This window comes from Syngnathus floridae, chromosome 12 (genome assembly GCF_059516105.1).
Source record: "Syngnathus floridae isolate MCC-2025c chromosome 12, RoL_Sflo_1.0, whole genome shotgun sequence".
NCBI classification, from domain to species: domain Eukaryota; kingdom Metazoa; phylum Chordata; class Actinopteri; order Syngnathiformes; family Syngnathidae; genus Syngnathus; species Syngnathus floridae.
The window spans coordinates 7,961,949-7,986,224 of record NC_142424.1 but is presented as its reverse complement, the minus strand read 5'-3'; the positions used below and the strand labels follow the sequence as shown (position 1 = coordinate 7,986,224).

At 38.7% G+C, this 24,276-nt stretch overlaps 1 protein-coding gene across 7 annotated transcripts in view; it reads right to left on the bottom strand.

The window, feature by feature from the left end:
• Positions 1–24,276, bottom strand: part of tcf4 (transcription factor 4) — a 161,507-nt gene that overhangs the window by 57,554 nt on the left and 79,677 nt on the right. For 6 of the 7 annotated variants that reach the window (XM_088393018.1, XM_088393016.1, XM_088393019.1 and 3 more), the window contains one exon: positions 9,161–9,219. In XM_088393018.1, the coding sequence (XP_088249144.1) occupies positions 9,161–9,219 (59 nt within the window). Of the gene's footprint in view, positions 1–452; positions 773–9,160; positions 9,220–24,276 lie in introns of those variants that run through there. The other variant, XM_088393020.1, reaches the window with a different exon arrangement.

Here is a 24,276-nt window from a genome sequence, read left to right as displayed (position 1 = left end):
TTTTTTTCTTTTAAGCCTGCCGTCTCAGCTAGAAGACTTGGATGTTGCTTAGAAGTTCTAAAGGGGCTGTTTTTTAAATTGGACTGGTTGCTAAAGAGATTTTAATCTTTACCTTTAGTACTTTTAAGTTTTCATTCAAGCAAAAACATCAAAGCACTCAAACCACTTTATCTAATGCTGATATCGTTCCCTTGCCAGGACTTTCCCCCGGCAATAAAAATTGAAATCATACCACCAATACAATTGGAACATAAATGGAACAAAACAAAGTCTTTATAGTAATCTCCATTTTGAAAGTATAATAGTAATTCTATGACACAATGACAACAACTACTACTACTGCAGCTACTACTACTAATAATAATAATAGTAAGGATAAGGCAAAAAGCTAGACAAAGAAACTATAAACAACAGGAAAATACAGTCGAGCATTTTGAAACTTTTTACAGTACCTCCATGGATGGAACATCATTGCCGAGACTCAGAATCTAACTTCTCCTCTGTGCTGCTTCTTCCCTCCTCTAACTGTGACCCTGTTTCACAACTCAGACTTTCCAAACACCTCTCACATTGTCGCTCTAATTAAGTTCAATCATTCTGCAGCAACAAGTGCCGGCTGGGCTGATCAGTGGAAGAGCGAAGGCACAAATAAGACACAGAAGGAAAGATGGATGGGAACTTTTTTAGAGAGGCATAAAAAGTTAGTGAGGAATAAAGAGGTGAAAAAGTGACCCCCCTCCCTTCTGTAAATAGAGTGTTCCACTACTCTGTTAAATTATAGATCCCCCTCCCGAACGCCCGGCTTTGTCGTCAAGTAATTAGCGTGCAGTGTGTATAAAGCAGAGAGTGGAGGACTGTATTTGTGAGGTAGCAGTGGATGTTTTTCAGACTAATCTGAATTCTGATCAGCACATCGGTCCTCTCTGTGGTTGAAAACAAGAGTTAGCTTGGCACCGATGAGCCAAGAAAGGCTTTTCTCATGCTAAGCAGGGTCTAAGTAGGCCAATTACAGGGCCAGCCTCGGCCTCCGTGCCATTCTCCTGCTTAAAACAAAAGGGTCCTTGTCTTAAATAAAGTCAGCCTCACACACAAGAAGGAGTCAGACACAAAGGCCCGAACACACACACACGCGCACATACACACACGCCATCTCGGTCATCTTTCGCCGTGAGACCGTGTGTCATCTGGGGGTAAAAGGGGGTTCCCATTAAAACAAAAAGAGTCTCATTGATTGTGGTGCTTTTCTTTCTTTTCTTGCTTTTCTCCTCTCGTACTTGAGCGCTGAGCCAGGCCAGACGGTCGCCCTGGCAACTAGACGAGCTGGAAGAGAGACAAAATACCCATCTGTCTGTCTGACTGTCTCTCTTTACCTGCTTGTCTCCGTGTCCTTACTTGTAATATACTGTACTCAGTGATGTCACTCTGGATACCAAGTAACAAAAGCGAGTTAAGTGCTAAGTCAATACGTAAGTATGGCTTTCATTCACATTCTGACCAGGGGTGGTGCTAAGGGGCTGGGACAAGGCAAGCGGCTATTACTTATGGAAGCACCCCAAACGGACAGTACAAGCATCAATTGTATTTTCCCTTATGGAGACAGCACTTCACCACCAAGCCGCCAAATATCAATAAGCGTGCAGATCCATGTGAAGCACCCAAATCAATCGATACCTGGAAAAAAGGCTCACATTGGCACCAATACGTGATATCGGTACTCATTCATCACTACTCACGTATACAAAATGGACAAATTTCATATCAATAACTGTAAAAAAATAAATGATTTTGACACGGGGATCACGCAAGATAGTTACCATCTGTTAGCATAAAAAAGACATTTGGACTGTGATTGCTTGCAGTCGTTTGTATTTGTAGTCGTCGTACTTTTATAGATCCCATTAGTTTATGTGCACCACTTGCGCTGGTTCATTTGTACATGTAAATGACATCAGTGCAAAATGTTTGAGCAGTCTCCTTGTTTGACATCTAGTGCTCCAAAATATTTAGTGGAGATTTGGGATGTGCATGCATGTGACACTCATGCATATGCACATAATACACACACAACAGTGGAGTCTGTTTCTTGCAGAGCTGACTGGGCTTTTCGTGGCCAGCTGCTCACAAAGAAGGAAAGAACTAAGATAGATTACCAGAGAGTCCGGGAGGGAAACGCACAAATACAGACGCACTGAGAGGGACACAGATGAGTGTCTCTGCCATGACACTCATCAAGACATATGGCTGAATGCAACTCTCAGAGTTCTGTGACTCTGACCTTCAGTGATTAGGCTTGTCATCTTGCTGAAGCAGTGAGAATACTTGATGGGTGTGGTTAGAGGAATAACAAAAAGAAAATATCCGGAAATCGCTTTTGGCGATACTTAAACTGATGAATTTCTCTCTGTGTTTTAAGAAGAACAGAATTACAATTTGCCAAAAGCAAACCTTTTGGCAGCTATCACTGTAATGACTGCGGATGCACAAATTTATCGACCAGACCTACTTTTTTTTTTTTAATGTCACCTTATGTTGAATATGCAGATATAAACAAAGTCATTTGTCAAGTTGTGCAGTTCAAGTAAAAATAATGTTGAGTCTTGAATTCTAAGTCAAAGTAAAGTCTAAAGTCAAGTCATTCATAAATTTTAGCCAAGCAATTTGAGTCCGAAGATTTTCTGACTTAAGTCAAGTAACGTGTGTGTGTGTGTGTGTGTGCGTACGTATTTATACTTTTTTTTTTTAATGTTTCCTTATGTTGAATATGCAGATATAAACAAAGTCATTTGTCAAGTTGTGCAGTTCAAGTAAAAATAATGTTGAGTCTTGAATTCTAAGTCAAAGTAAAGTCTAAAGTCAAGTCATTCATAAATTTTAGCCAAGCAATTTGAGTCCGAAGATTTTCTGACTTAAGTCAAGTAACGTGTGTGTGTGTGTGTGTGTGTGTGCGTACGTATTTATACTATATATATTTTTTTTGCATGAAATGTTGAGAGTGAGAGAAACATTTCAAGGAAATACTGGTAAAGCATCAGCACACCTGTATGCCAGCTTTACTCCAGCTGACACACACTCGCGCGCACGCCCCCCCCCCCCCACACACACACACACACACACACCAGCACACACACGCACACACACACAGGTTCCTGAGGGATCCAAACCCTGAGGCATACCAGAGACATTCAAACCAGCAGAACCCAACAACTCACCATACTCAGGGCAAAGACTGTGTAACCACAAATCGTACCCAATTTGCCACAACCGCAGTTTAAGAGCTGATTTAAATTAATTGAATTCAATTGATTCAGTTGATTCAATGACAGCACAGTGTGGTAGCAGTTAGCACGGATGCCTTACAGTCAAGTGGTCCTAAGTTTAATTTTTGGCTGGGACAAGAGTACAACTCTATAGTATGGCAGCCTGACTCACATCTGAAGCGGTCTGGTTATTTCTGGTTCCTGCTTTACTTGCCTCCTTCTCCCCTACCACATCTACCTTCTCCTCTCTCTCACACCAGCACCACCTCATCACTGTCATGACTATGGTCACCCAGTCCCTCAAAAAAAAAAAAAAAAAAAAAAAAAAAAAAAACTATGCTAGTTACCTTCATCACTACTCGCACTGCTGCTGCTTCCAATTATAACAATGATGGTAAAATACTACATATTACTTCATCCAAACATAAAGGCAATCTATGTAAGAAACTTAAAAAACATAATAGACCAAGCATTTTTAAAAAACATTTTCTGTACTGCTTGATTGAGTTATTTTGCTTTAAATTATATGTTCAACAACCAGTTCAAGGCGGCTTGGTACTGGTTAGCACGTCTGTCTCACAGTGAGGAGGGTGCGGGTTCGATTCCACCTCCGGCCCTCCCTGTGTGGAGTTTGCTTGTTCTCCCCGTGCCTGCGTGGGTTTCCTCCGGGAACTCCGGTTTCCTCCCACATCCCATAAACATGCATGATAGGCTGATTGACCCGTAGGTGTGAGTGCGTGTGTGGATGGTTGTTCGTCTCTGTGTGCCCTGTGATTGGTTGGCAAACAGTTCAGGGTGTCCCCCACCTACTGCCCGATGACTGCTGGGATAGGATCCAGCACACCCGTGGCCCCCATGGGGACAAGCGGTACAGAAGATGGACAACCAGTTGAAGTTTCAAAAGGCTGATGAAGACTTGCAGCTAGTAGTACGGAGAGAAGTAACTTTTTTTCAAACCTGTTGACACAAAAGTGACAATTTGTGCCACCCCTAGCTAACACCCACAAACACACACATGCCCCCCCCCCCCCCCCCCCCACACACACACACACACACAAGCATCAGTTCAAAGCATTATCCTTAATAAGCACTCAATGCTTGGCTTGACAAACACATAGCAATAATTTAAGAACACTTAGAGAGGAATCAGACAGCACATTACACCTCACCATATCTGGCAGCTTTGTGCATGCAATTACAACTAAAAGAGGAGGCGGGGCAGTGGGAAGTGAAGGAGACAATATGGGTATCGAGGCAAAAAAAAAAAAGAAAAAAATGAAGGGAGTAAATGTAAATGAGCTAAGCCTAAAATGTTTGACTTTATTAGTGCTTCGATTTGAGTTACACAATAAGATATATGCAATTTTGATAATGACTCAAAGAGAAATGATCAGTACATAATGTATAATAAAGGTGGGTTGGATGAAACTTGGAACCTAAGGATCAGATTCATAAGAAAATCATATTTAAACATTATCTTAATAAAATATTAAGATAATATTTATCTGTTTTTTGAAGGGGCTTAGATAGCAATAATCACTATATATAAACGTTGCTGCATGATTAATTTAATGAAGATAAATGTTTGTTACGTGGTTGTAACCGAGACTAGATAAACAGAATTGCTTCAACCCGCTTCCCTTTTTGAGAAGTCATGTTAAACATAATGTGAAATGAAGCTGTAATAAGTCTGTAGTTTATGTACTTGCCAAAATAAACAAATCAAATCAAATCATAAATGTTTGTTTTAAAGTCTTACATACTGGAGTTCAAAGGGCATTCTAAACTTTACTCCAATCATCCTTTCAGTAATGCTTCTCCAAGCCAGAGTTCCATTTCTGAATTTAAATATAACATGCACTACTCAGTACAAAAAGAAAACAGCGGAAGAACTTTTTGGTTCGAGCTGTTTTAAACCAAATTTTGTTTCGCATGCAGTTTGTCTCTTCTGTAGAAGCATAAAAAGGACAGTGAAACTCAACAGGGAACTGGGTGGCCGTGACACTCCTAATTACCAATAATAGAGAACATATAAATGTTGTCTTGTTGTTCTCTGTTTTTACCATTTATGTGCTATCTAGTAGGCATGAGCATGTTTGCAAACATCCTAACCCGAGAGGTATGAAAATAGAATGGTTGGACTCGTGGAATCGTGACGGTGAAATGATTTGTGATAAAACAAAAATAGAAGTAAATGCTTGGTTTGTACAAAATCAATGCAAAAACAAAGAGATAAGGTTAAACCATTTTGACAGGGTTAAGGGGGTGGGGTACCTTGTTTTGGCAGAGGTTCAATTTTCCCAGCCCCAAACAATAATTTAAAATCAGAGGACTGTACTATACGTATAAACTCCAGCATATAATGAAAACTGATAAAAGCTGGACTTGCACTTTGGATTGTAAATGACACATGTAATCTACTGGTAAATCTTTTACAAAGTGATTTCATGTAAAATTGGGTCCAGCGAAAAGCTTCAGATGAAAAAGAGGTTCACAACATGAAGCAGAAGACTGCAACCAATAGAGCAATTTTAAATCACAATTGACTGGGTGTTTTTTTTTTGCCTTTGTTGATGTAAAATTGCTTATTGTGATCACTCAGCCATTCATGTTGCAATCATTCAACATAAAGTATTTGACAGTGTATTACGACTGCAAATGCCGTATCAGGCGGAAAATAAAACAAACACCAGTCGGAAAATGTCTCACACTGAAAGTGATTAGGAACAACTTCAAAAGATCTACTGACACCTTTGCACTTGTATAAGATGAATATTTTTGAAACACTATACTCATTTGTGCCACTGGAGTTTTGTGGTTGAATGCATTTGTTAACATGAATTTGATTATGTGTATACATTAATACACAGTGTGTATAGCTTGCCAAAAAAATGAAATAAGCTTAGGAGCTTTAAAAAACAAAACAGAATTTAGTAGGGGTTAGATTGACCTAAAACAAACAACACAACTTTTAATGTGTAAAAAAATAAAAATAATAACTTTCACAATCTTCAACAAACACCGAAGCCAAGTGCGAAACTAAAAGCTAAATTAACCCAAAACTCAAACAGTACAAATCTATTTGACTGCAGATTAAACTGAAGTCATTTGAATCTGCCAGCTGTCACCATGTGAGCTCATCTTCTCCTCTAAATGTTATTTTACTGTTTTTTTTCTTCCTTTTATTACAAGGACAGAATTTTCACTAACAGCCAAGGATGAAGCCAAAGGATTTTGGACTTCAGCCCAGCATGTAAATTTATCTGCCATTTCCAAACAATTTCCATCAAGAGCCATTCAGACTCTGTGGAAGGATAATTTGACTGCAGCTCAGCAGGAAAATGGCCAGTGATGCACTAATGTTTGATTTAGTTCATATTTTTGTCCTTTACCATTTGTTGTAACCCCACATAAAGACCACAGCTGCATATAAGAGGAGGTCGTAAATAAAATATCTGGGAATCTATAACAAAAGGCGAGATTAATGGATGAATGGTCTAGATGGATGGATAGCCTGATACATGCACTATGTGAGTGCTTGGATGGATTCATTGAAACCATCCATCCATCCATCCATCCATCCATCCATCCATCCATCCATCCATCCATCCATCCATCCATCCATCCATCCATCCATCCATCCATCCATCCATCCATCCATCCATCCATCCATCCATCCATCCATCCATCCATCCATCCATCCATCTCATCAAAACAATCTAGGAATAAAACAAATGTGAGTGACGAGATTCAAGACTGTTAAGCTGAAGTTAACATTTAATAATTTATTCAACTGAATGTAGTTGTCAGCAGTGATATGTGAATATGATTTTAGACTAAAAACTTGCCCCAAAGCTTGTTTCTTGTGTTATGTGTTTGCTTGTGTATTTTCCTGAGCTTGTCAAGGCCATCCTTCGTCCTCGCTACACAAAGGAAAAGCTCAAATCAAAGGCAGGAAGCTTTTTTTTTTTTTTTTTAAAAGAAAACCCAAACAAGCCCTTCAAAGTCCACATAGGGAATTAAGGGGTGGGAAAAAAAAAAGATTCTTGGATGAATTCCAATTCAATTGTAAACAATTCAGACTAGGTTAACGCATATTAGTAATCAACTGTTAAAAAAACGTAAAGCTGGCTGAAAGAAAGAAAAAAAGCATATTGTGCCTTTTTTCATTATATAATTATGTAATACAGTACTATTCTTATCTAAACACAGTACAGTATATTCTGGTGAATAAAGATGTCAGAGTAGAGCAGGAGTATACATATATCAGCAACCAACAACAACTACAAATCTACTCACAGGGAAATCAAGCCACTTTTGGTTGCTACACTTTTATACTTTTACAACAACTGTGTTAATGAAAACCAATTTGATTGAGACATGTAAATTACTTGGTCATATCTTCTCAAATTTGCGCAATAAAGATATGTTTAAGGCTGTCAACTGCGACGTGAGCTTTAAATAGTTAACCAGCTAAATTATAAAATACAGTTATCTGCACAAAATCACAAACAATTGTTGTGAGCCAAACTGAAAATGAGAGGATGGCTGGAGTATTTTTTTTTTCATTTGAAACATGCAGAATCCATTGGCATGGTTTATCTTATGAAGGCATTACTGCAGGTTTGTGTATAATGGCACCCTTTCAAATTACCACCACTTTCCCAGAATGGCATTCCCGCATTAAATAATTGCAATGAACAGATCCATTTTCTTGACATAGATTCATAATTTGTGTGCAATTCACTCACTTTAGGAGACTCATGATGCCAAAATGGTGCACGACTCCTCCAAAACCGAACGTAACCAAAGCAAATGGTAAATTGTCAATACCCTAACCAAAGTTTCCAAAGGAAAACAGACCTTTTGTGTGTATGTTTAAAATTCAAGTAGCATCTGTTATATTGGCACTGTTATTGGGTATAGTATTATTCTACTTTCAACCATAAAACGCTCCATTGCAAATGAAAGGTGTAGTGACTAGAGGCATCTGTATCTTTCAGTTACCGAGCGGTTAAATAAAACGATCTAATGTCCCTCAGGGATCAATGAAGCTTCATTCAAAGCGCAAACCACTGCTGAAAAGGGAGATATAATACATATTCATTACGCTTTCTAACATCTTTTCATTCCACTGACTTTCACAAGGACATACATCCCTTTGATAAGCTTTAATTGATTAAACCCATAACGTCGTTCTCAGGCAACTCAGCGGACAGCATGACTATGATGAAACCTGTGTAACATCAAACTAGCATCTGTACATTTTCTGAATTATCAGCTTGTATTTTCTAATGGGTGAAGTATAGTTTGTAAGCACTGAGCTGAATTGATTTTTCAACATTACAAGTCTTCACACCAAGAAACGGTCTTCAATAGTCTACATACAACATAGTTGCTTTGTAGTTTATATAAAACTTTCACTTATTACATAGAATCAGTGACTTAATACATAACTACAATTCAAATCTGCATCTATAAAAATACAATGTCATTTATAAAAACCAATATCTGACATGTGCTTGGCATGTTTACCTTAACATCATTAAGTCTTTAACCACTTCCATTTAGCTGTGTTATGTTTTCTTGTGAGCTTTCTTGTAATCTGTTTAGTCTATTGTGCCTTGTGTAATAGCCATTCTTTTAAATTGTTCTAGGCCTCTTGTGTAGTCCCATTAATTATTTGTGATCCCACCTTTCCAACTTTAAAGGTTTGTCTTTGTCACTGACTTTCAGATTGTGCACTTCCTTCTATTTATTTATTTTCCGCAGCAGTGCTTTAAATGATAGCTTTGGAAGTTAAGCTAGATGCAATATCCTCAATTAACAACCACAACAACAACATGTGCAATCTATACTTTTTCATACAGCATAAAATACTAAATTTGATCTCTTTTACTGACCTGGTGGCAGTGCGGGTTCGATTCTCGGCCATATGAGTAGGAACTCCTCTCTGATTTACCTGCAGACAGGATAAAAACAAAAAGAGAGTGTACAGTTAGAAGATGACACATTTTATTGTACAAAATGTAAACAGAGTGCTCTTTTCAAGTCACTATACAGTTAAAGCAGATTGACTCATTCTTAATTTAACTAAAGGGGAAAATCAGTCAAAAGTACTCCTTGGTTCCAATTTTATTATTATTTTTTAATTATTAAATAATATACTTTAAAATGCAGCAATGACAATGTGTATTGTATTTGTTGATGATCAGGTTCCAAAAGGTTTGACCTGCCTTCTCTGAATATTTTGTTGACATAAAAAATGACAACCACCTATCCCTTGGCTCCTCATATGCAGGCCAAGTCCTGATCACACGTGACAGGGAGGCACACCATTGGCAGGTAACCGACCACCATTTTTATACACAATTTCACTATGTGTGGCTGGGCAAACAGAGGCATCTGCAAACTGAGAACATGTACAGACCACCGCAGCGTATTGCCAAAAAAAAAAAAAAAAAAAGATAATTTCCCCTCAAGCTTCTGAACAGGCGTTCCTGCTCTCGTCGGAACTGTGGGACCACTTTAAGCCTATTTTTACCACGCAAACCTTTTTGGATAAAGCCTTAAATCTTCAGCCAGTCTAAATATCAAACCACTGCTAGTGTGTAATTACATTCTGTGGTTGGTGCAGCCATACGCGATGAAATGAAGGCGTTTTATAGTGAGCGTGTGTGGAGGAAAATGAAGCGTGTACATGGTGAAGGGTTTGAATCAGGCATGTATGGATGGGGCTGAATACACGCCAACATGGTAGTCGATGCAGAAGAGGTTGATAATTAGAGGCGTAGAAAGTGGGGATGTGGTTGACAGTGTGTACACGTGTGTGCATATGCGCTGCTGTGTATGTGACTGATCCAGGGGCCTCAGCTTCAGCTACCACTGATGCCAGCTGGACTGGTTTGGCACATATACAAAGACCCCCCCCCCCCCCCCCCCCCCTTACCCCCCAGCCCTTCCTACCACACACACATACTAACAATCACTGGTACACAGACCCACACATGTAAATGTGTACAATACACAGTATAGCCTGATATACAGTGTGTGTGTGTGCGTGTGTGTGTGTGTGTGTGTGTGTTTGTGTGTGTGTGTGTGTGTGTGTGTGTGTGTGTGTGTGTGTGTACATATATATATATATATATATATATATATATATATATATATATATATAATATTATTACGCATTTATTTATATTTATTCATATATACATATTTCCGCGTGGCGTAGAAATATATAACACGAGGAATCAGAGGAATCTAAAAATGCCAATTCAGGACCCCCCTGCACACACACACACACACACACACACACACACACGCACACACGCACACACGCACACACGCACGCACACACGCACACACGCACACACGCACGCACGCACACACACACACACACACAAACACTGCTATACCATAAATATTCAAAAGCATTAAAAATTACATCATTACTACCAGTTCAACACAAAGAATACATGGACCTTGAAGACAGATGTCCACATATTTATTTTATTTAATTTCTTTGCATTATTTAGATTTTGCCAAATGAATTATTTTTATGCCTGTATTTTATTTTTGCCTGCAAAAGGATGTGGTCTTCAATGTACTTATTGCACATGTGAGCAAAATAAACAACAAGAAAAAAACAAATACAAGGAAAAAGCAATTGGCAACCACCTAATCACACCCTCCCTCACAAAAAAAAACTTGAACCAACCAGACAAACATCAAAATGGAGAAAACCGATCACAGTACAAAAAAACTGCATAAACTTTGAGTTGTTTCAGTGTCAGTCACTCTTCAATACAAAACACCTGGGGAAGTTTTACCGAACTTGTTTACTACGTAGACATTTCGCGGTTCCTCCGGCTTCTGATTCAGCCTTGTTCATAATAGAAAAAAAGTGCGGTGGATTTAAAACTGAACAAAGAGTATAAAACCTCAGAATGTTCTTTGACAGTTCAAGGTCAACTTTGTGAATTTCACCCCGAGAAAATAATCCTTGACAACAAATATATAAACATTTACTGTAACGTCTCACCCTGAACGTCTCACACCGACACAAACTCAGAAGGACGACTCCAACAACTGAAATGGCTTAGGAACTTGTCTGTGCCTCTGCCAAAACCTAACACATAACAACTTAGTGCAGTCAGAACACAAAGCACGAATGAATCATGTTCCCCAATCAAGAAACATCATCATCTTTCAATGACAGACTCATCCATCATAGACTTGGCAGGACTTGTAAGAACACAACACAGATTATAAACATGCTACACTGGGGGGGTCTGACCTCAAAGATTCCTGAATAATTATCCATGGAAAAAGATTTACAAAGTGTGAGGTCCTAAAAACAATCAGGAAGTGGTTTCACATTAAAAAGCTGACAACTGTCAGTGCTTTTACTTTTTCCTCAAAGTCCCTTTATTTTTTTTTGCATGTTATTGTGACACTTCCTACCCTGTAAACTTAAAATGTATTTTGCAATTTAATTTGGGATTCAGGGAAACGATAGTGCTGGGAAAAATTCTCTTAGTAGGGGCTCAAGTGACAAGAGAAAAGTAGTTCTGTATGAGATAAACATCATTTATTTCAGTTTAGAATTTGTTACTGAAATCCAAGTTTGACGACACACACTGATCCCCCTTCCACACACACACACACATAAACACACACACACACACGCACACACACGATATATGTCATCATCATAGGTGTGCTTTCCTTTTGGGGATTCCTGGTGTTTTCCATCTTTTGACACAAATTAAAATAAAAAAATAATTAGAGCTAAGATCATTTATGAACCTGATTTTGCTAATCTTCTCGAGAATCCAATGGTAACATTAGACCGAAACAAACTCTCTGGTGAACACCCCCAGACAGAGCACTGCTTGAAAAGAGTGTGCTGGCTGCAAAGGTACAAAAGATGGAGGAGGGGAGGTCAGTCCACTGGGCTGCATAATGCCCATAGAGAAGTCGGTGAGCAATGAGGACCAAATCCCCGCTAATCCACAATGCCGGGAGACACATAAGTTCCCTGGCAAGTTGAGAGGAACCATGATACTCAGCTCGGCTATGAGCTAACACCAGACGCTCCCTGAACAGGCCTTAATTTACTAAAATGCTTTCATAAATGTGCCACATCCTCAACATAGAACCACAACAAACAAAGCAAAGCAAATACTTGATGTGTGTGAATGTTTTGTAATGTTTTCCTTTTGAACCTCAGACCATCGTCTGATATAATAATGATAATAATGAGAGAACCTGTGATGGAACTTATGCTTGTACCTTTTTCCCCCCATCTTAACAGTAAAACAGAAAATAAGTACAAATAAATCTGTTATCTAACATCTCGTATTCAGTTTCACTCCCGAAAAATATTGGTTATTGTAAATAATTTATTTTAATGGAAAAAGGGCAACAATCTTTAATGAATGTTGAAAACAATATTATCTGTATTTTACTCAATCATATTGGACGCATCTAGTTTTATTTTAAAAGTACACTTTTTAATTTCACAAGAACGCATAAACTGCACGGTAGCCCCCTCCACCCCCTTGACATTCATTGCTCTTAATCAGAATGAAGAAAAAGATGCTGCAGGATGGAATTGCTCACAGAATCAATGCCAATGTCTAGGCTCTTTCTTTCCAAGCTTGAGAGATACGTCAAGTCTTTGTTGGTGTGAAAGGAATCATTTAGAAGACATGATCTCTTTTGACATGCATATAATGAGTCGATTTGAATAAACAATATGACTAATAGTGTGAGTTGCCGAAGTGATGGCAAAAAAATAAAAAGAGTAGAGAAGAGAGATAGGGTGGTAAAGGGGGGAGGAAGATGGCTAGAAAAAGGGTTTAACTCCTTGTTTCGGTGTGTGTGTGTGTGTGTGTGTGCGTGTGTGTGTGTGTGTGTGTGTGTGTGTGTGTGTATGTGTGCATTTGTGTGTGTGTGTGTGTGTGTGTGTGTGTGTGTGTGTGTGTGTATGTGTTATGGGGGAGGGTGTGATGGTTGCTCTACGCAGACATGAATCATTCCAAGCGATTCAAGCGTTTCCATGACATCGCTGGGCACCGGTCCAGAAGTTTCCCCAAAGTCTAAAAGGTAGTGACACACTCACACGCACACACTCACACATGTGTCACGCACAAGCAGACAACCTGAAACTCTTTTGGCATTGAAATTGCATCTATGTATTCCCACAAAAAGCATAACATTTATTTGGAATCAATATTAATTTAAGAGACGACGGCCGATGAGTAACCCTCGTCTAACAGACAGCACCCCTGCACCCCCACCCCCCAATACTCCCAGCAGGCATTTTTCTCTTGGCACTGGAGCGACTGAATACATCAAACAGGAACGTATACGAGCGTCGAGAACGACTCGAAAGATGCGGCCGTTCCACGCCGTAACGACGTAGCCCCAGACTGCTGCCACTAGCCACACAGTATTATTTGGGAGGATGTCACTGATCTAGCCGATCAAATATTTCCAGTCCAGGTTCCCGGGGACCCGAAGACTGTTCCAGCTGACTGGCAAAAGGCGGGCTACCCCCTGTACCTCTTGGCAGTCAATCGTGTTATAGACTGCATTTATACTTTTTCATATACTTCCATAAAACATTTTGATCTTGTTAGAAATTGAAGTGAAAACTGAAAAGTTGAAAGGAATTAACATATATTGTCAATAAAAAAGGAAAATTGGAAAATTTTGCAGCCGCCAAGACAGTTGTTCTCTGTTTGTGCGAGAGGTACCAAATAGCAGTCCCCCCCATCCTGGATGCCAAAGAGTCCTCATTAACCATTCCAAACCTCATCCGAACACATAAAATCGACCCCTCCTCCACACCGGCAACAATAGACAAACAGCACAAACAACAAACGAGGCCACACTACACCAGCTTCCAACTATTTTCAAACTAATACTTCCAAGCTCTATTGTGTATTTTAAGAATGACAGAAAACACTGGTAAAAAATCCCCATATATTTTTTTTTTTCAAATCGACAAATATTTTTTATCTTAATTTGAATTACACATGTTTCTTACGTTAAAACAGTTTTGTGAAAATTATGTGAAAGCAAACCGTAATTATGCAGAACGGGTAAAAATGTGTCGCTGTGTGTTGCTCTCAGACAAAACAGGGCTGCTGAAATGCGGCAGGCACTGCAGATTTTTGTTGGCGGGCTGACAGTGGTGTGTCGGTGCCAAGCCCCGGCGGCGGAAACGACTAAAAGACGCATAAGGCTGGCATTAGAGCCCCAAATCTTCTCCCCCCCCCACCCTTACATCCCTCCTTCCTTTTTCTCCTTCTCTATTCTCGATCCATGGCATGGCATTTACTTTGGTTGGGGCCTGACTCCGTTTGGCATCACTCAAAGTAGTCAGGAAATTTATCAATCTGTCTTTGGTTTGCTCTGATCTTTTGGGAGGTGGGGAATAAACATGGCACCTGAAACTCTGCAGGAGGTTTAGGCAGACTATTGTGTTGCTATATATATATTTTTTTTAACTACCTTGTTTTTGGTAAATGGTAACCCTCTAGTCCTCATTTCATAATTGTTTCTGAATGAACATTTCACATGATTCCAATATTTCCAGGCTGTATATTTTCCTCACAATAATCATTGTCTTTGTCTTAAGGATTTTGGGCAGCACTTCCACCCAAACCTTGGACGCAACAGCATCTGGAGTTAACATCCACAAGGCACTAAGCCTTTGTTTCTCCAAAAACAAACAAAGAAAACATCATACTCTAATTATGCTCGCAAGACAATAAAACAGACCCAAAAAAAAAAATCTGCCATAAAACATTCAGGATTACCTAGAAATAAATGTCTGTGTGTGTTCGGAGTCTTTCTATTATTGATGAGACAATATTTAGCAGCAGAGTAAAGAAAAAGGATGCTAAATTGTGTCCTCGTATTGTGTAGCAAACAGATGACAACTGCTAATGCCGAATTGAAAAGGCTCTTAGAGATGGATTTAACACATTTTCCCTTGTCTTCGGGCTTGCGACGAATGGGAAATGATGCAGGCAGACAAAGGGAGAGGTAGCAACAAGAAGAAAGGTGTGAAATTTTGAATTAGCAGCACAATATGGTAAGTATTAAAGTGCGGCACAATGAGCAGCGCAGGCGACACGGCAGAAGGCAGCACGCTCACACAGTCTGGCTAAATAAATACACACACTTGTGACCTAGAAGCTTTTCATGTCACTAACGGGAGGCCCGAAACACGAGCGGAGCGTGTTAAACAATGAAAACAAATTCCCTTCTCATTTCATAAAATGTCCTTCTTGTATAAATCACTATGGCAGGAATTAAATCATCCATTTGTTTGCCTCGTATTCTTAAATAATATTTTTATGATTTAGGATGTATTTATTTAATATTTATTTTGTTTTTAAATGTAATGTATATTTTGGTGAACATGCATATATTTTTTGGGGGGTAACAAAGACTAATTCTCACACTTTCAAACTAGATTTTATGGTATATAGACATTATGGGGGGAAAAAGTGGTGATTCACAAAAACAAAATAATTTTGAGAAATGTACAAATCCAGTATTTTCACCCATTTAAATCGTTAACATCATTGACGTGTAATGACGCATCAATTCCTACTACCAGCAAAAGTTATTGATGCTCCCGCCAAAGACAGAAATCAATTTTTTTTAAGTTGGGGCTGACATTGTTTAATTGGCAGATGAACTTGTACGCATCTGTCCACTTATGGCCGCGTGTCGCTGGTTAAATGAGGTGTGGTCAGGTGCATAGTGGGCTCATTCTTCTTGTAATGCAAGGCAAAGCCTTCATACCAAGCATACAGTACAAAGGTGCATTTACTGTTAATTAAAGGGCACCTTATTAAGACAATGAGATGGAGCTGCACAGGCGGGTGCACAATAAGTATACACTATTTTGTTAACAAGGTCGTATAATGACTTGAGCCAGAATTTATCGGCAGAGCACACAGTCCAATGTCGTCCTGTTTAAAAACAAACAGGACCCTTCTGGGACATTTGAGTCATTATGAGGCAGAGTGACCACTATACAGGCATTTTTCTAAAAGAGGACAGGATGAGCAATGGAACATCGAGCTGACTTTTTGGAGTCCCTAGAACTAGATTATTATCATATTGTCAGTTATTTAAAGCAAAGACAGCAAGTCAATATTACACATAATTACTGACTATAGTGACAGTTAACCTACTGTGATGTTGAAAATGTTCCTCTGTTACTAATAACTTACTCACATTGTACACAGTGCAAGTCAACGAGTGAGATAATTCTAAGAACAAACACACAAATGGATTAAATTTGCATTCTGAACAGAACATTTTTGTCATAAATGTACGATTTAAATTCTAGTTCAACTAAATTGTGCTGTAGTAAATGTCTTAGTGATTACCCAGTAAATTCGTATTTGACAGTGAAAATAAAAGTACATCACAATCAAAATGGAGTTATAATGGCATCATTATGTATCAATGTAACAATACAGTATCAGTATATTTCACTGCAGCTGAAATACCAAACTGCATTTTCTTTGTGACTTCAGATGATAAAAAGAGCCTCCTTTCAAATTATTTTGCCATACTGCAAAGTATATTTTTTCATACATTGAATTATTTGGATTGTTCTATTTAAATCTTTGACCTTTGCAGTAAATCGATAATAACAAAAAATAGATTGAAAGTGCCCCATGATTCTGCTTTTTAGGTCTAAGTGGAAACAGTAACTATAGTCTTTCTTTCTCATTCAACCTGTCTGTCTATATGTGAGGAGGAGGAGGTGTGACCCAATAGAGATGGATGAGGGGTCAGGTGCTGTCAGACTAGTGGGTCAAAGGTCAGAGGATATCAGGGTTCAGCATCACACTCTGATTTCTAGCTGTCATACCTGTCTGTGTCTAAACACGTGTACTTCTCTTCTCTTGTACTTTCTCGCTCACACTTACAAATGCCCCTTTGCAATTATATTTTTACTTGCCTATTTCTTGTTTACTCACATTATTTTGTAGTAGCAGTGTGAAGATGTTATTATTATTATTTTAAGTGGTTGAAGCAGTTAACCCAAACAGTCCTTTAGTTTGAAGGTCAGATTTCACTTCACATTCCTTACAGTAAGGAAACAAAATGCAAAACATAAAATGGCTTATCTATTGAGGATCTATTTTGGGCATGTATAAATGGAACATAAAAAAACATTCCTTGGAGTATTTTTTTTTTAATAAATGAACAATTCTCAATTAAACAACAAAATAAAGTAATACAAATAAGTGACAGTGTACATCTTATATACTGTAAGTGCAACATCAATAGTTTGTCGCCTTTTTATTTAATGAATGTTAAATTAATCTTTCCTTCATCTTTTGTTGCTTCACGTTTCACGATTAAAATAATCCATGCTTTGACTTTATTCTGAAAGATAAAATTGATTGTTTCTTATGGAGTCAAATTCAACATGGCCTCCTGGAAAAGACTAATTGCAACTTCCGGTTGTCGAATGTGCAACCTAACTTTCCTCCACAATTTCAAACCGTATTGTCTCTACTTACACGCCCAGGTGCATCGGGCCAACATAATACCTGTATTTAAACTATTGTGACAACGTTCAAACACCTGCATGGCTGTCACTGGAGTTGCACATCCTCTGACCACCGCGTCACTGATATGCTTTGTGTGATTTCAGTGTGACCACCTGGCTGCACATAATGACATATCTGCTCCCACACACGGCTCGGGAGATGGTGATCAGAGTGACTTCATCGCGGCAGGATAGACTCGCCTGACGTTGTTGGACAAGTGAAATGTAAAGGGCGGCAATACACAGAATTGTCAGGGATGGAAGCAGGAGGACAGATGTCATGGAGCACATTTTAAAACTCAGGGAAGATGGTCATCACCTGATTTCAGAAGGATGCACACACTTTCTGCTTATTATTATTACTTAGTTCCCAGACCTCTCAGGTCATTTGGAACTGGCTTGTTGTGTGTCCCAAGAACAAGAACCAAGCAAGGAGAAGCAGCATTCAGCTATTATGCTCCTCACCTGTGGAACAAACTTCCCGTAGATCTGAGGTCTGCTTAAACTGTCAGCTCCTTTAAATCAGGGCTGAAAATGTTACTGTTTACCCCAGCGTATTCTTAAATTAAATCCTCTCTCCCTCTCTCGTTATGCTCTTTGTTTTTTAATACTTTTTAACTATTTTTTTATTCTTGATTTTGTATGCATTATATTCTGTATGTTTTCCCTTTTTTATGCTCTATGTTCTTTGTTTTTTAATCCTTTTTATGTAAAGCACATTGAGTTGCCTTGTGTATGAAATGCGCTATATAAATAAAACTGCCTTGCCTTATGCCGTTCATATTTTCCATTGATGCTGGTAAAGTAAAGCAAGTGGTTAAGTGGCAGTGTCTTCCTCAAATTTCTTTGTGTGTTGTCCATGTTCCATAAACATGAATGTTAGGTCAATTGAAGACTCAGGGTGAATTTAGGTGTTTTGTATAACACAATAAAGCTTTGATAATTGTTGAAGAAATCAACTATTTATTCAGTCGCAAACCAAGGTGTGAAATTAACCATTTGACTTTCTCACAGAGGGCAAAATGTTGTCTTTAGTCTTGCAGTAGCTGACCTCCCTGATGGTGTCACACTGCTTTTTTCAACCTATACAGGCATAAATCGGGAATTAAAGCGCTCAGCCACAGTCTCATTCAGAGTGTGCCAACAACTGCCATGGCAGTGCCCTGGATGCATGGGAACCATTTTACTCCCGTCGGCTACCATGGAAACTAACGGCCGGGACATAAAGGCGGTGATTCCGAGTGAAACATTGCATGCAACCGAGTCAGCATGATTGCTCTGTTGAGTTTCCTTTTCTGAGTGACTTTTTCTACTAAAATTCAATGGCACATCTCAAGGTGAAAAATAAAGAAACAATTTGAAAAAATAAATATGAAAAAGGACAAATGTAATGGTTAAATGGAGGGGAAAAGGGGTGATCTAAGAGATCATTGTAACATGTTTGTTTTCGGTCAAATTATAAATGTTGCGAGTGTGGGTGGGTGAAACTTGGCTTGACTTTGGCACCTCGGTTCTTGCATTTACACAGTACAGTTGAGACAAATTGGCATGATTTGTTTAAGCGTAGCTCAGTGTTCATGATCGATCAGTATTTTTATTTTGTTTTTGTTTATTCACATCTTTTGGCACGCCTACTACATATTCTATAATTATAGTCTGTGTGCGTGTGTGTGTGTGTGTGTGTGTGTGTGTGTGTGTGTGTGTGTAAGGGGGAGCAGGTGATTGGTTGTAACAGCTGGAGAGAAAAAGGAGAACACAGCTGCAGGGAGAGAGGAGAGGCAAGCCAGAGGAGGAAACAACAGAGGAGGAAAACCGAGCAGTGGATTGAGTTCGAGTGGGTTTAAAAAAAGAAATACAAAACAAGAGAGGTGTCATCTTGCATGACTACCATGACCACTGTCATTGACGATGTCAACGACTCCAAGTGACAAGTCACTTTTTAGCTCAAGCATTATATTACTTACATCCTGCTTTCAATGTGTATTTTGGACATAAGAAAGTTTAGATTTCAAAGAAAGCAAGTTGGATGTTGTGATGTTTAAAAGTTATATGCCATACCACAATTATATTTACTTTTTTTTGTTAGCTTCGATGATGGTTGGCAATTGTAACCATAAAAGTGTACAGCAGTCTAATTGTAAAATGGTTTTAAATATATTGTAAGTTATCCCTGTTTATGATCATCCTGAATAATCTTTTAGTGGTGTATATAATTTTTAATACTATGATGTACTAAATGACAACAGAGCCAAAATCTACAACTGAACAGTCAAGGCCACATGTTTTGTCAGTTACCCTATTAATTGATCACAAACTGCTGCTTTGGCATTTTTACACAAAATATTTGAAATGGTATTTATATTGTTGTAGGATTATTAATATAATTAATTTATATTAATATAATGAATTAAGAATCAGCTATATACTATATATGTAAATTATTTTCATATATACGCACACATATGAAGGCACTTTGTTCACAGTCTCCAATAATAAATGAAAAAGAAAATTTATCATATTTCTGAAAGGAAAATGAAGGTCGTAAAACGTTGCTCCATCGTTGATTTAAATATGCGAATGGAGTGGCCACCCAGAAGTGAGCGCCACATGAAGGAAGACGAGTGACACACGGCGTGTGAGGGAATTTTTGGGGTTGATTTTGCTTCATGATTTCTCATCCCACAGTCGAAAGCATCAGCAGCCATCATATAACACACGCACGCGTACGATGCTAAGGCAGCAAGCAGCAAGCTAGTGCTTAAAGCAAAACTGGGCTTCCATGGCCATCCATTATCAGTGACAAGCTAAATGTACCATGGTACACCATATGGTACAGAGAGAGAGAGAGAGAGAGAGAGAGAGAGAGAGAGAGAGAGAGAGAGAGAGAGAGAGAGAGAAAGAGACAGAGCGAGAGAGACAGAGTGAGACTAAACAAACTGTGGACAGTGAGTTAGATTTGAAAAAAAAACTACCAAAAAGAAAAGAAGAGACCTTAAAACAAAATAAAACAATTGACCAGGATGCTTATTATTATTATTCCTGTTTGGCTGACTGTTTGTCCTGTGTTGTTAATGAAAATAGAGCATATAGACATAGCCTGAAATTGACAAAAGTTTAGGTTTTTTTTTTCTTCTGAAATGTACAAATCGTTTGAACATTAAAGGAAATGACAGTAGTAATTGTCAGTTTGGGAGTCCCTGGCATCTTTCATTTTTTCCAAGAAGAGCAGCTCCCTGAGCTTGGAGTAAGGCTGCCACCTGGCAAACCTCGACAGGCAATCAGTCCAGTCAGTACCTGTCACTGAATTTAAAGCAGCCAGCTGGACATAATAAACGGAATGGTGCAATATGCAGCAAAATCTAAAGCGCAGAGTTCTTCGGATTGTTTTCTTTCTTTTCTTTTTTTTTACTTTGCAAACTCACACACACAAACACACACGCACACACGCACACGGTTGTTAAGACTGTTACCTAAAAGCCTCCAGCAGGAAACATCTGTGCAGACAAAACAGACATATTCAGTTTAGACAAAACCACAAACAGGACAGCCGTGTGCAAGCATGCACGCACACACATACAAACACACACACACACACACACACACACACACACACACACACACACACACACACACACACACACACCAGTATAGTGGATTTTCTGCTCAAAAAATGATCTTTGGTCAATAACTCGCATCAAAGACATTAATTTCTAGAGGGATTCGAATTGGATTGATATATGTACTAATTGAAAACGGTGTATTGTACAAAAAGTCACTTAACAATGGAGGTCAAATTTTAACCCCGTAATAAACTGATTTGTCACAATGTAAGAATAAGCTAAAGGTAGCGGAGAATATGTTTTGTCTGCACAAAAAACTACCCTGAACTGTATTGTATACAAAGACATAATGAATCTTATCCAAATAATAACGGCCAATCATTTGCTATTATCTATAAATTAAAATGAAGGAAGGAAGGAAGGAAGGAAGGAAGGAAGGAAGGAAGGAAGGAAGGGAGGAACGAAAGAAGGAAGGAAGGAAGTAAGGAAGGAAGGAAGGAAGGTAGGAAGGAAGGAAGGAAGGAAGGAAGGAAGGAAGGAAGGAAGGAAGGAAGGAAGGAAGGAAGGAAGGAAGGAAGGAAGGAAGGAAGGAAGGAAGGAAGGAAGGAAGGAAGGAAGGAAGGAAGGAAGGAAGGAAGGAAGGAAGGAAGGAAGGAAAACAAAGCCAACTGGAGGAAATGAGTACAAGTATAGGAAAGACCAAAACAAAGGACAGGAAGAATGGTTTCATGTCCAAAACTGTTGTATATAAAAAAAGACCAGTCAAGAGCAATCCAACACACACCCCCGTGGAAACATATGCACACAAATATACATACGCACGCAGTGCATTTTCAATTCCAGTACAGAACTACATTTCTTGCACACTGACACACGCAAACACACACACAACACACTTAGTTTCATTACAAAGACTGAGACCGTGCCATTCTACTGCAAAGGAGGCAATGCCACATTGGCAAGGCCCAGGGGGGCAACTGCTATCTTGTGCCAACACTCTCTCTCTCTCTCTCTCTCTCTCTCTCTCTCTCTCTCTCTCTCTCTCTCTCTCTCTCTCTCTCTCTCTCTCTCTCTCTTTCTCTCTCACACACAGACACACACACACACACACACACCACATCAGTATTCCAATACTGTTGCAGCGGCGACTCCGCCGGCTTAGTGTGACTTTATGTTCAACGTGGCGCGTTGTGTTTTCAAAACCTCTATTAGAATGTTTATATTCCACTGTACTCTCCAACACAGGGAAATATATATTCTAATATTTCCCACAAGTATGAAACTGTAGGATGAGCTTCTAATCTCTGTATTGACTTTCACATTGCGCTTCAGGATAAAGTAGCATGACACATGAAGCTCTATCAACATTCACTAAATGTCGGTAAATGACAGTAATTATTATTACAATCATTACTGTGCACATCGTTAGGGTTGTCTGCGTACTACATTCATTTTTTTGTGATTGCTCCTATGCTAAGCAGACATTACGAGGGGGTTGAAGGCCACAATGAAACAGCACTTTACTGAGATTATCCGGCTTTAACCTGAACAAACCCAAAACCGTGTAATCTGTACAGTTTTATTCTTCCTATGGATTAATATGATGACTCCACCACCCCCACCTTGTTTTATCTACTTAAACCAAAGTCTCCACATTTTAAATACACTATGCTGCTCTGTTTTCAGAAACAATGTAGATTTATGTAATTCCATGATTATTTCCTTGATAAGGACACTCCCAATTTATTTAAATATATATATATATATCAGTGTCATGTGTGTTTCCTTAGGACTATGGCTAATCATTAATCATGAAGACATGAGCGCATCCCCCCGTGTCTCTTCATGATTGTTTGACAAAGGAGACAGGCTGAAGATGATAGCAACTCATTATGAGCGAGGTGTCAGCGGTAGCAGCATTCAGGTGACACACCGCAGATACCACAGTGTTATCTGTCAGGATCATGTACAAGAACCACACACACACACACACACACATGCACGCACACACACAAATGTACACAAGCGAGCTGTGGCGTTTCTCTTTCTGTGTTACACATTCTGTATGAGAAAGTAATGCATACTGTTTGAGTCACATTCAAAAAAATTATAATGTCAATTTTTTTTATGTTTGATATCAGGTCTATCACTCCACAGTACAAAACAGAGACTGCTGTCATTAGAACTCCTTGCAAAAACTCATCCACTCAGACATAGGACAGATTATTAAGATAACATAAAAGTGTTTAAAATTAATGAATGATTGAAAAATATGGAAAAAAAAAACCAAAGTGAGATTTTTGTGTAAATCTACTGAAAATTAAATCACATATATATATATATATATATATATATATATATATATATATATATATATATATATATATATATATATATATATATATACACACACACACATATGTAGTAATTGAACCTTATGGAACAATATGAACCAATTGTATTTTTTTTTTTTTTAATTCCTCAACAACTGGTTCACAAAGCAGATTTGAAGCTTCGTTTTCCCATCACTAGTGTACAGATACACAACCACTGCCAGCAGACCCACTGGTAGCACCAACTGACCAGTGGCTAGAATGTTCTCTACTTCTTGCCCAAAGTCAGCCGAGAAACATTTTAGCCCACGAATGGAAAGTTGTATCAAAAATGGATACATATGGATGGATAGAGTGTGAATATGAGTGTATCCACTTATGATCTGATGACAATGAATAGTCTGTCTTTCACAACTTGTCCATCTTTACATCTCATCTTTCCTTTTTATGACTTTTTTTTTGTCCGTATATGTCCCTCTGTGACTGTTTCTAGTTGCGTCTCTTGTTTATCCGTCCCTTTCTTG